The 14,523-nt window shown below is 32.9% G+C and overlaps 1 protein-coding gene across 5 annotated transcripts in view; it reads right to left on the bottom strand.

Annotated features, from left to right (window-relative positions):
- CDH18 (cadherin 18) overlaps positions 1 to 14,523 on the bottom strand; it is a 608,955-nt gene that overhangs the window by 30,544 nt on the left and 563,888 nt on the right. For all 5 annotated transcript variants that reach the window (XM_027607141.2, XM_027607140.2, XM_027607139.2 and 2 more), the window contains 2 exons: positions 9,377 to 9,498; positions 501 to 618 (listed from right to left, as the gene is read on the bottom strand). In XM_027607141.2, coding sequence (XP_027462942.1) covers positions 501 to 618; positions 9,377 to 9,498 — 240 coding nt within the window. The remainder of the gene's footprint in view (positions 1 to 500; positions 619 to 9,376; positions 9,499 to 14,523) is intronic.

Below are 14,523 nucleotides of genomic sequence, written 5' to 3'. Positions count from 1 at the left end.
ATTATGCATATTTTCTACCCATATTTTGAAAAATATTCATAATAACAAGAAGAAATATAATTTGTACACCACATCTTGATAGCCTTGCTATTGCAAGATGAGTTCAAACATTGCATTTCCTTTCTTAACTGTCCCTAGGACATATTTTTCATTTTTCCTAATTTAAAATTTTTCTACCTCCTAGCAATTGCAAGCAGCTCTCATAAACATGTTTGTCAGCTAAGATTTCTCTTAAAATTTGCCCAAGAGCATATTACATGTACATTTCTTGTTTAAAGGGATGCTTCTGATTAAACTCAATGAAATTTATTTGTACATATGGCTCAATTTTAAATACAAGCTATTCACAGATCATAATACATTAACATCAAACTGACTTTGAATGCTGATTTGCAAGCTGTTCATGCGTATGTACGAATAAAGCAAAACTGCTCAGGCCTATTCCACATGAAGTCAAAACATATCACATAGATTAAAAAGTATATGTAAATCATGTTCACCTTCATTGTCCTTCAGAGTGAAGTTTGGGTTTATAGATAGGTGTTCATCAAGAAAGAAGTTAAACCTTGGTCCATTTGCAAAATCATCTTTATCAGTGGCACTGATGGTATGAATCACCTGAAGAGAAAAAGCAAAGACTAAATTGGAAACTTAATTTGGCTTATTACTTTGATTATAATTATATTATAGCATTTTTAATTACCATCACAAAAGAATTTTTAAAGACCCCTTTATCCACCTTGAGTCTTTTCAAATTCAAGTAATAAATGTCCCAGCTAACTGGTTTGTTCTTGCATGAGATTTCAGAAAACAGGTTATAGAACAATTTATAATCATCCACACTTTATTTTTTAGCATAGCACAAACATTTAATTTTTTTTTTCTTTATCACCCACAGTACCTTGGGGCCAATTAGCTGCAAGATTTTATAAGAACACCTGTTTGAGGAAACAGGAAGTATTGTTTGTACAAATATAAATATCCTAGTGTTCGTGTAGAACAGCTTTGCAGTATATGTTGTTATCAGTAAGTAAATGCAAAAACAGTGGAGTCACATTATTTTTACAGTTTAGGGGACCTTTGAGAGCATGACCTAGCCCCTCTATTTTAACATAGCCAAGATAAGGAATGTGAGACCCCAAAGAATTGTGATGTGCCCCCAAGCTGTTACAATAGTGGCAGAAACAAAACCAGACCACTCACAGTTTTATGGAATACTTCTCATATACAGTTGTTGAGACAAAGCAATTCCAAAATTCGGACTAGGCACATTATGGAGCAGAGAAAGTTAGAATATATAAGTGAAATATTCCAGGTGGCTTATGAACAGAACACAAAGTCCAACAGCAGTAGCCATTACAGTCTTAGGAAATATCCAAACTAATATGCAAGATAATAATTTCCTCTTTTAAAAATTAGTATCCTAATGCTTAGGTGTCCTTTTTCTAGCCCTTCCTTAGAGAAATTAAAAGAAAGAGAGGAAAAAGAAGCCATAAAAAGAATGTTTCCTGGGGCACCTTGGTGTTCAGGTGGTTAGGAGTATGCCTTGGGCTCAGGTCATGATCCCAGAGTCCTGGGGATCTCTCCCTGCTGAGCAGGGAGCCTTCTTCTCCCTCTCTCTCTGCCCCTCCTCTGCACCCTGCCCCTCTGCTCATGCCTTCTCTTTCTCAAATAAATAAATAAAATCTTAAAAAAGACAGTGTTTCCTGCATGTGAAATATAGTGTGTTCATTTCAAAAATTGCTATGATTTCTAAAAACATCTTACTCAATTTCATCCCATTTCAATCTTTTCCAAGTGAAATAATATACCAATATGTACAACAGTTAAAAGCTAAATTCCTATCCATGCATTGAGTCCATTAGTTGGTCAGGGAGATGAAGATGAATGTAAAAGTACTAAGAAGGAGTCATCAGTGACAGTAGGACCAGAAAAGCATGCGTCCTCATAAAGGGGAAGTGAAGAAAGTGCTTCGGGCTATGGAAGTGTTCTATTTCATCCATATCTGCATACGGCTCTCTATTGCTCAGAATGTACTTTCTCAGCAAGAAGTTTAGGTAAAAGCTTCCCCCCAACCCCCTCATACCCCAAGAAGTCTCTATCATTCTTCTCTTCTTTACTTCCCTTCACACTATTAATTTGTGAGCTGAAAAATCTACATATCTCCTTGTTGTTTGCTTTTTTTGTTGTTGTTGTTTAAATTATAGCTGGTCTCTGGATGAATCCTTTTTTTCCCCTTGTTATTGACTTTTGACTTGATAGGAGAATAAATTGATGGATAATCGGAAGCAATCTGACAATTTTTCTCAAGTGTGAAAAGCTCCATAGAGTTCAGAGTGTGTGTAATCTGAGGAAAATACCCATGTTCTCAGGTACTTAATATAAAACTGAAATAAAAATATTAAATTTTCAAGATTGTTTTCAGGGTCAAATAAAATAAATACACGTTTTTCTTTTTAAAAATAAATGTCTTATCTCCCCTAATCCTTGCTCATTTTCATTCTCCAATGATACCTCATAACCTACTGATATACTTGCAAATTCACTTCTTATCCTAGAATGTGATTTTGGAAGAGATTGGCAGAGAACAATTAATTTAAACCAACTAAGTTATTTTATATTTCCTCTTATGACTAATTTGGGACAATTATTTCCTTCCCATTTTAAATTTTTACAAATGAGCTTATTCTATTTGTTAAACACTGATATAATTCATATTATATCTTTACTGTTTTACTGTTATCATTAGTAAAATATACTTTCCATTTTTATACAAGTAATTTCAAATCTGAATTTACTAGGAAGCTCAGTCATGGCAAATTTATCTTTCTTAAAAAACTTCTTGATCTCGTGTCCATAGCAAAAGATGAGCTGATTGCCACATTTTGTTTAAGAGTGAACCATTCATTTTGAATTCCTGAAGAACATTCCTCATACATCCATACTTATTCTTCCATAATGCTTCTGAAAAATGCTTCCAAAAACCTAGAATGTTGCTCCGCTTTTATCTAGAACTCAGAGATAGCCTCTTGTTAGGGAATGGTATATTCAATTTTTCTGTTTGCTAATCACCTTTTCTCTTTCAGTAGGAGATAGATTTCCATTTATTGTTTCCTTAGACTTTTATTAGGAAAATCACTTCAGAAGTGAACATGTCTGTGATTTTGAAAAGATGTACGCTTCTGGCAAATATTTAGATAAGTGCCATGTATACATCATCAATATTTTCTATGCTTTTGTCAGTTATGATTTATATACACTGTGCTACCTGTGCCCTCCATTTGTGTAAATTGTTGATGATGTACAATCCATAACAATTTATTTTCTGTCTCTCAATCTTTCTAACTGAACTTAGATGTTTTCTATAATGTGCATATTATGTAATTTGTGCATAAAGTGTTTGGTTATTTTGAAAGACCTGAGAGAAACACAGTCACAGATTTATTCTACTAAAGGGGGGAGGGAATCCAAATTGATAGTTGGTATTTATAAATAATCAACAGCTGTAGTTTTTGGTAATGCCCATGAATAATGATTCACTTTTAGCAGAAACTAATTAGAATCAATTTTGTATTTCTTTTACCAAATAAATATATCACCCTGTATAAATGTATTTTCTATGGTCTATTACTTCTTGAGTACTTTATTAAAGGGGGGAAACATCAAACTAGTCAGTGTCACAGATATATACAAATAATGTAGTCTTCTGTTAGGTAAATGGGCTAGTCCTAACTAAACATTTAAATTAAAAGAACATTCTAGGGGCGCCTGGGTGGCTCAGTTGGTTAAAAGTCTGCCTGCAGCTCAGGTCATGATTGCAGGGTCTTGGGATCAAGTCCCGCATTGGGCTCCCTGCTCAGTGGGGAGTCTGCTTCTCCCTCTGCCCCCCCTTGTGCTCTCTTTCTCTCTCTCCAGTGAATAAATAAAATAAAAAAAAAAAGAATATTTTATGGAACACACTGTATCTTCTTTAAATTAATCAATGAATGTGCTTTATAATATAATCTCAAGCGGGATCATAAATTTATTTAATAATAACACTAACTTCTGTTGGTTCAATGAGTTGACCTTTGTAAAATCTTGTTGTAAAATCTCTACTGATCTAGGTATTTTTTCATACAAAGTTTATTATTAATAATTGGACGTGATGAACACCAGGTATGCTGGTATTAGGTGATACAATTTTTTTAATAGATGTTATGCTTTCTAAGTTTACTTTGTAATGAAACACACACACACACACACACACACACACAGAGGGGAAAGTCAATATAAATAAGATAAAAACATTTCCATCATTCATATTTCAGTTTCTACATGTAGACCCATCTCATTTATTATGAATTCACTTTACTTTGGGAACTGACTTCAAATTTCATGCATGCATGATTTTCTTTTTAATATTTGTTTCATGCAAGGTATTTCAAAATTTTTTTTTTCAGAACAGGAAAATTTATTAATTCAGAGAAATATATTGTTGCAGTTCAGGTGTATTGATACCTGATTCAATGTGAACTTTGCTGTTGTATGTGGTTTAAACCTCTGCTTCACAAAAGACACGCCTCTCTGCCATGGTCACGTGCTGTTATATTTAGATGCACAGCATCCATAATAAAAATGTCTATAATTCTAAAAGCAATTGTTACAGAAAGAGGAGACATTGTACAGCTGGGCAATATGCTTCAGAAAACCTATTTCACAAATCATTATTTAAACAGACTTCCCTATTCCTACTCTGCATCAAAATACACAAAGTTTATCCAGAAATGCTACAAACATAAGGTTAAATGAACCAAAGGCGGCAAAATTAAACAATAGAAAGATTCAGATCATTTCCCTTGTAATAGGTTAATCATAAAAAATGGCCACACAGATTGGCAGTGGTTTGTTTAAATAAGAGTTCAATAAACAATATCTTCAAATGGCTTTTCATTCCCTCAGTAAAAAGTTTTAATTCATTTTGATGAAACAAATGTTTAGAGAAACAGATACTTAAGCAATATAAAGAACCCAAGTATCTTAATGTGACATCTAAAATCATACAATATTAAAGACAACAATGATGCTAACTATGAATATAGTTTTTAAAGGATAATAACCATAATCACATAAATAAATCGATATACATTAGATCTTAGGGGTGCTAAGTCTAGTGATTGCTTTCTGAAAACAGTAACGGTTATCTGAAGAAAAGAAAAACACTATATAAATGGTTAATGGGACCCAGAAGATAAAGACACGTTTTTGTCACAAATTTAGCCTTCTCTAAAAAATGGAATGGCTTCCCATGTGAGGAGAATAAAGTGATCCACATTTAAAGGAATTTGAGACTCATCTACTCATATACTCATAAAATTTCAGGCTTGGAAGGGCCCTGAAATTCCAACAATTTTCTTTATTTTAGAGATGAAGAAAGCATTTGTCAATGTCACATAAACCATTTCTTAGAAATGCTATGGACCTTAGGTGGTCAGTGTGGAGGGTAAAATAGAATGACCCAGGCTAGCAAGTTGGCACTGACAGGAAAGCATGACCTGGAAAAAGAGCCTGAATAAGCTTTCCCATGATCAAGAGGTCAATGGAAAAAGTCAAGGTCACTGGCCAATATGGAGAGAATTCAATCTAGAAAACTAACACTAGCGTTTTAGATTTGGGAGCACATGTTCACAATGACAGGAGAAAAATCAGCTGATCCAAGAGCAAGGACTAAGTATTATTTGCCCAAATTTTCAATGCTTTCACCTGCAAAGGTGGCTGGGACTAGCAAATATGAATTGCTCCCAATACAGCATCTCACTCTATCCTATAAATTTTGAAATTACCTTGAAGTTAAAAAAAAAAAGAAAAATAGAAATATATTACTTAAAAAGAAAACATCTAAAAATGACTGATGCAATCATTAGCTTATGTTTGGATTTTAAAATTTTTATATCACATTTCAAATGATTCAATTTTAAATTCTCTCAATAACCCACGGACCAAAGAAACAAAGATTTTGTGAGGGATTATATTCTTGTCATTTTTTTATATTAGAGTTATGTTTCATCAAAGAAAGAGTAGAAAATAGATTTCCCCTTTTTTTACTTTTTAATACAGTACATTTTTACTATCATTCCATTTAAATATTTTTAATTTTTATTACTTAAGTGATTCTTAGCTTATTTAGAGGTGCCCTTATTTCCAATGGATTTTTTTTCTAGCAATACTTTTTTTTCTTCCTAGCAATACTTTTGAATTAGTATCTAGCTTTATTTATTTATTTTTTTGTCATACAGAAAATAATAAGGCCAATCCTTTGCAAATTATTAAAACTTACTCTGTGGTCCTGTATACAGTAAATTTTTGGTCAATGTTCTCTGTAAGTTTCAGAAGAATATGGTGATCTGAAGTTGTTCAGTGCATTATTCTATATTTATCAAACAGTAAAGTTTGTTAATTGTGGTGTTCAATTTTCAATATCCTTCCCAAAATTTTATACAATTATTCTATCAGTTTCTGGTAAAAGCATACTAAAACTCCCAATACAACAATGGGCTAGTCTATTTTTTGTTATTTCTATCATTTTTGGTTTGTTCATTTTAAGGCAACATTGATAAGTATATATAAATTTAAAACTGTCATTTGTACCGGGTGTATAAACTGTTTTTATCACAATGAATGTGCTTCTTTATATCTAGTAACATTCCGTTGTTGAAATGTGTGTGTGTGTGTGTGTGTGTGTGTGTGTGTATAGTTGGGTAAGTATGTATATAGCAATTAATAAAGTAATTATTTGGTATATTTTTACATATATTTTCTTTCAAACTCTTTTCCTTTATTCTGTTTATTTTATACCTCTATTTTTTAAAGATTTTATTTATTTATTTGAGAGAGAGAGCACGCACGCACGAGCGGTGGGGAGGGGCAAATGGAGAGGAAGGAGCAGACTCCTTACTGAGCAGGAAGCCCCGCTTGGGGCTCCATCCAAGGACTCTCAGATCATGACCTGACCTGAAGGCAGACACTTAACTGACTGAACCACCCAGGACCCCCTATTTTACACCTCGTATAAAAACATTTAAATGACCTTTTTTCTTTCTATTTTGACAATATGCATCTTTTGAGTATTTAAGTGATTTTATTTCAACAAGGATACTAACATATACTTTAAATTTACATCATTTTTATTTACTTTCTATTTTTCCATTTTTTCTATATTTCTTGTCTTATTTCTTGATTTTTTAAATCAAATGACCTTTACCCAGCTATTAGAATTTTGTGTACTAAAACTTTTATCTTTTATTTTGCCTATTTTGTGACAATCTATATATCAGCAGCAAATATGAGAATTTTTCATCCTAATTTTGAGCTTTACAAACTTCACAGAAGTTTCTGGATTATTTTGGAATTACTATCGATTATAAATTTCATATTTTATTAGGATTATATTTTAGTTTTCAAAGGGTCCTTCTAGAATGCTTGAAAATTGCTCCTATAGGAAAAGCTTTTTTACTGTAAAACATACTCTAGTGGGATAAAACCACATGCAACAAGTTTCTAAGTATATAAATTATTTTAAAGTGAACAAACATTTTCATGAAGACAGTTAAGGTCAAGAAATAGAAATGTAAACATTGCTTTCCTTAGGATTAAGTATTTTTTTAAAAAGATTTTACTTATTTATTTGTCAGAGAGAGAGACAGAACACAAACAGGGGGAGAGGCAGGCAGAGGGAGAAGCAGGCTCCCCGCTGAGCAAGGAGCCCGATGTGGGACTCCATCCCAGGATCTTGGGATCATGACCTGAGCCGAAGGCAGCCGCTTAACTGACAGAGCCACCTAGGTGTTCCAGGATTAAGTATTTTTATTTATTTATTTTTTAAAGATTTTTTTATTTTATTTATTTGAGAGAGAGAGGGCACAACTGTGGGGAGGAACAGAGGGAAAAGGAGAAGCAGACTCCCCACTGAGTGGGAAGCCAGACTCTGGGCTAGATTCCAGAGCCCTGGGATCTTGACCTGAGCTGAAGGCAGACGCTTAACCCACTGAGCCACCCAGTCTTTTTAAGTCTTTTTAATTACAGTTTCTACTAGCTTATCAGTTACATGTTTTTTTACTATTTTTATTAGTTGATCTAGGGGTTACAGCATGCATTCTGGACATATAAAATCTATTATAAATTAGTGGTTTATCAATTTCTCAAATTTTAAGAAGCCAAATTTTTCAAATTTTAAGGAACCAAAATTTAAGGAGTTTAGAATATTTTAACTTCATTTGTCTTTCTAACTTATGATCTCTTGTTGCCATGTATATGATGTCTATTTTAAACTCTGGAAAATGTTCCTTTGATTTCTATTTATTCATTAATGATTTAGTTTTTATGAATATACTTATTGATTGTGTTTGTTTTGAAGGTTCCTTATGACTCCAGGCTGCCAGTATAATTATTTTTCTTTTTTACCCAATAAAAGCTTTAGGGTGTACCTTATGGTAAGAGATTTTCACATTTTTGTTGGCTTAACTCTGAGATTTTCTGTTCTGTTTTTGAGGGATATTTTGGTAGAAAAAAGAATTCATGGTTGTCAGTTATTATCGTGCAACTGTTGGGAATTATCTTTCCATTGTTTTCTGGGTCTTATCTTTCTTTTTTTAAGATTTTATTTTTAATTTGAGAGAGAGAGCATGAGCATGGGTGTGCATGGGCAAGTAGGGGGAGGGGGAGGAGCAAAATGGGGAGGGAGAGAAGAGGGAAAGAGTCCTAAGCAGACTCCATGCTTAGAGCAGAGCCTGTCTAGGGGGGTTTGATCCCGCCATCTTGAGATCACAACCCGAGCTGAAACCAAGAGTGGATGCTCAACTGACTCAGCCACCCAGGTGCCCCTGGGTTTTATCTTTCTTGATGAAAAATTAGCTTTTGGTATTATTCTTTTTAAGGTATTATATCTTTTAAAAATGTTTTTACTTTTAATTAAATTTTCTATTTTTTTATAATTATAGATTCATATACAGTTGTAAGAAATATAGGCAGATGCTATGTACCCAGTTTCCCCCACTGGTAACATCTTGCAAAACTACAGTACAATGTCACAGGACAAGAAAGTTCACAGTTTCCTCCTCATTTAATACAAGGCTTCACACAAAGCATTCAATATAATTTTATTGGTATGATGAATGTATGTATGAATGAGTTCATTTTTTGATTTACATTTGGGTTCTGGAGAAAATTTATTTTCAATAATTCTCAAAAAAATCCATTTGGTACTTAAAGCTTTATAAAATTATTTTTACTGAGCACAAAAATAATATTGAGGGATTTTGAGGATTATACCTAAAATAATAGAAATAGAGCTGCTTATTTTTCTTCCATTCCAATGATAGGAAGGAAACAATTAACTTACCTGGCCAGGTTTTGAATTTTCACAGACAACGATATCATATTCCCTGGCAAGTTCGGGTGGATTGTCATTGACATCCAGAACTCTAATACCCACTGTGACATGGCTCAGCAAACCAGGATTGTCTGCAAAACATGCAGGGATATATTTAGTATTTCCATGCACACTTTAGAGGCTTGGTTTAAAACAAATCTCCTTAATACTGTATCTTGTCACTAGCTCCATATGCTGCAACAGGACTTTTGGCAAAAGACAACTTTATGATGGCACTCTTTGCTAGAACTCATTAACTTACAAAAAATGAAAAATGAACACCAAGGCATGACATGAATGCTAAAATGATATTTTGTCATATCAAGGAAATTACATGTTATTCAGGAACTGGGGTGGGAGAAAGTTGTCAGAATTCATTGTATGCTGTCAGAGTCTAAGGGATGAACAATTGGTTTGATCATTAAGAAAAGCATAGCAGTTGGTAAAAAAAAATTACATAATCTTTAAAAAGTTTGAGTTTTCAAATTTAAATAAACTTGGAGAAAATAAAAAATTACCATTTTTGCACAAAGAATAATTTTCTTCTTATAGAAAAAAATGCATGCAGTGTGTGATGTTAAGTCATACGTGGGGGAGAAATAATCATTGAAATCAGAACATAACATAGAATTAATGTATAACTCTGGCAGATATCAAAATATTATAGCTAACATCTTAAATAACTCTCAAACACAGTCTTTCCATTTTTCAGTAAGTTTATTAATTTTGAGATGTGAGGAAAAGGCAAATGTTTAGTTTATTTTACATGTTAAAGCTATAAATGCAGAATTAATAATGGGAAATTAAATATGTATATTTTTATTTCTGATATTTCTGTCATTATTTTTAAAAAATCCAAAATTAAAATAGATTAATTTTAAAAAGTATTACTAAAACAAAAGACATAAAATCTAAATAAATGTATCAATTTATCAAAGTAGAACATGAGAAGTTATATTTAAAAAAAGGGCGTATGGCTATACATAGACATATACAGAAGATACTAAAACTAGTAAGAATATGGATGGAATAAAAAATACCATAGGTGGCTCTAAGAGGAATAGAAAATCTGAGGAGTACTACAGTAACTAAAGAAAATCAAATTTCATTTAAAACATAATTTTTCTAAAGCAAAAAAAAAAATCAGTTCCAGATTATTTTACCTAAAGTTAAAGAAACAGGTAATTTCAGTCCTATACATCTTTTTCCCAGAAAATGGAAGAAGGAGGAGATACTCGAAAGTTTGTTTTCTGTGGCTTGTGACCTGTCGATATCAATACCAGACATTCTCACTCATGAGAGATTTTACACGTAAATAGCCTAAACAAAATGAGAGCAAACCCAATCCACTGGCGTGTAAAAAAGAAAAAAAAAAAAATCTATCTTTATCAGTTTGGTTCCACACTTGTTTTGTTTAGTGTTAAAGGAAGAAGGAAGGAAGGAAGATACAAAGAAAGAAATGAGGGAGGACATTTTAAAAAGCATAAAAATTATTCACAGGGTTAATGAATTAAAGGATGGACAAACAAAAATAATCATCTCAACACATACAGAAAAAACAAGAAATAGAATGTAATATCCATAGATGATAAACACAATGAAACCAAGCAAAAAAACAAAAACAAAAACTCTCAGCGAATAAGTAGAAATGTGCCTTCTCCTACTGATTAAGGGCACACTAAACAAACAACAAAACTACAGCGTACATTATTCTTAATGTTGAAAAACTAACTAGAGTTAATTAACAAAGCTATGAGGAAGCTAGAAATAAATCTAACAAAGGGTGTGAAAGACCTATATGCAGACCACTTTATTGAAGTGTCATATTAGTTTAGCTTATTTAGACTTCATTAAAGAAATTAAGAGCTATATCATGTGTGTGGTTAGGAAGATGCAAAATCACAAATAAAACCAACCCTTCTGAATTGACGTGTGTATTCAGTGTAATCTGTTGCAAATCCCAATGTCCATAGAATTAAAAGCTGATTCTAAAGTTTATAAGTACTAAAATTATTTAGACTTGTATGGAAAAGAACAATAAAGTGTACTTGCTCTACAATTCACCAAGGTTTATTATAGGATATTCACGGCCTTACTCTTGCCGGTACATAAATAGATCTCTTCTACTCTAAATGTCAGATATGATTTTTTTCATGTATTCCTATATTTCCCACTAGGTACTTGCTCACCTTTCCAGAGCAGACAAAAGTAATCTGTTCTAGAAACCTGAGGCAAGAATAATTTTATTGGCTCTAATCATTAGTATCAGCAGCCTTAATTGTCCCTGAGTAAATAGTTCTCTGTTATTTTCTGAGCAGGCAGAATTATAAGCAACCTTAGTGAAGTTAGGAAAAAAAGAAAAAGAAAGAAAGAAACCTGTTTTGTAGAAGATTCTGGAAAGATTACATCTTGATGAAAGGCTAGAATAAAAGAACAACTAGCATCTGATCTTGTTCAACATTCACCTTCTCCCTGTCCCCACTCTGTCTTGCTCATGCTGAACCCTGGACTGGGACTGGCCTTCCACTCATTCCATACTGGGGTACAGGAAACTCAGTTCTTCTCAATTCTTCTAGATGGAAATAGACTCTATGTTGATCGAATATTATTTTATTACTCCAATGTATAATTACTATTCCATAACTTACTGATTAAAAGCACAGCGTTTAGCATCAGACAAAACCTGTTTATCTGTAGACCTACTACCCTTATGTGTTCTGTGGGGAAGCTGAACTGAATTTAACCTTGGTGTGATTATGACTAATGATCTGTGTGCCATGCCCTGCCAGGGGCAACCGCAGGAGGTACTGATGAAGAGTTAGGAAAAACAGAATGTTGGAGTAAGCTTACTGTCATTACCAATGCAAATTGAATACCTGCAGTCTATTTACTAAAAGTAGCATGATGTGTAAAAACTGTGGCTTTAATTCCAGATAATTAGAGGTTGAAAACCCACTATGTCTTTGTATCCTCTTGCAGTCTACCTGCCCGCATTCTGGTATTTTCTGCTCAGTAATAAAATTAGCTAATTCTAAATTAGCAAACTGGCAAGTTCTTTTGGGTTTCTCTTCTTTCTTTCCCACAGCCACTGGGTTAGTATGTTACCCTTCAAATGACAATAACTTTACCTATAAAATGTGAACATATTCACGTGTGTTCGTGTGTTCGAAGCATTTCCTTCTGTTCCTGAAGTTCTTAATGCAACATTTCTGTTATTGCTATTGTTACTTTTATCTTCATGCTTTATTTCTAGCAACTGTTTTTTTTTTAATAGATGTATAATTGGCATACAATATTAGATTAGTTTCGTGTGTACAAGAACATAAGTGATGTGGCAATTACATATATTACAAAATGCTCACCATGGTAAGTGTAGTTACCATGTGTCCTCATACAAAGTTATAATATTACTGATTACATTCCCCAGGCTGCAATTATTTATGTTAGAATTGGAGATCTGTACTTAATCCATTCAGCTGTATTGTCTACCCACCCTCCTGCACACCTTTCTTCCTCTCTGGCAATCGTCAGTTTTTTCTCTATTTATGAGTCTGTTTCTGTTTTTGTTTGTTCAATTTTAAGTCGTTTTGATGGCAGAGTAAATAAAACACATTGGAATCTGACAAATTTAAATATGAATCCCCTTTCCAGCCCTCTATTTAGGAACATGAAATTTGGAAAGTTATTTATTATTTCTATGCCTTCATTACTTAATCTGCAATGAGTTATTTAACTTGCCAAATTGTGTTTCTGAGAAACAATTAAGGAAATCATGTAAATTTTAAAATACTGATCCTGGGAGAGAGCAGACTGCACATTTGAATCCTTTCTGAAGATCAAAAACAAAACAAAACAAAAACAAAACACAATGGGCTGGCAATCCTATACATATGATTTCTAGCAGAAACTACGCTATTTAAAAATCATCCATGTTTTACCCAATACCAATGTAAAAGCAGCTCACATTAGCAGAGTGCTGTCTGTGCAGATAGTGATGCAGTGAAAGTCTTGGTATACGGTATTTCCGTGCAATTGCAAGTTTGATGCTATGATTTTTAGAGGATTTTCCATAACTTGGGGAACAATCCATTTTATCCAGTGAGCGCATAAGTCTGATATGTGCATGTCACTATGATGGGCTCTAGCGAACACAGAGCAATGAAATATACCACTCCCGTAGATTCACCATTATCAGTATAGAAGAAAACAAATTAAATATTAATATTTTTTCAATTTGTTCTCTTTAAAATTGTGACTTAAGTGTTCAATTTATTTTTATCCCACAGTCGTTATGACTTAAATATTTCCCTCCTAAAACTCTAAATCATGACCATTAGAATATGTAGTATAGTTTACTAGGGAATTCAACAGATGTCTAATCTAAATATTCATATTCCAAGTTAGTATTAAATACTTTTAAATGTATAAATTTAGACTAGTGCAAATTTTCTTGTCTGTAAAATGTATTTTCCTCAAAATGTGCTTTCATTCAATCAAAATGAAAAACCTCATATATTACAATAGTAAATTGCAGTGATTATGAATTTAATTAAATAATCACATTTATATCTGTCTATGATTCATAAATGCCCATGCTTATGAGGATGTGTTTCCAACTGTGTGTTACAAATGTGTTTAATTAAAGTTTTTTTTTTCTTTTTTTTCTGGTCTGTGTTTCTTTGATTTCTATTAAAAGTTTTCATTAAAAGTAGGTATGTATAAACCAAACAGTCTGAACTTTCATGAATCATTCCTGTGAACTGAGGCTGGACCATTTTAAAATGTTAGGCTAATATTTTATTAACAAATATGTTTCTAATATTTCCTTAAATAAAAATAAGTACATAAAAATAAATTTTGCAAACTAGTACTCAAATGAAACTGAATTTTTAAAAAACATTTATTTATTTATTTTATTAAAGGGCTGGGGCAGAGAGAGAATCCTGAAGCAGACGCCCCACTGAGTGTGGAGCCCGATGTGGGTTTTGATCTCACCACCCCGAAATCATGAACTGAGTGGAAACCAAGGATCAGCCACTTAACTGACTGAGCCACCAAGGAGTCCCTGAAAATTCTCATTCAATCTATTTGTTTGAAAATGAGACTGTTATGCTCTT

Source organism: Zalophus californianus, chromosome 5 (assembly GCF_009762305.2).
Source record: "Zalophus californianus isolate mZalCal1 chromosome 5, mZalCal1.pri.v2, whole genome shotgun sequence".
Classification (NCBI taxonomy): Eukaryota; Metazoa; Chordata; class Mammalia; order Carnivora; family Otariidae; genus Zalophus; species Zalophus californianus.
This window is presented reverse-complemented; position numbering and strand designations above follow the sequence as displayed.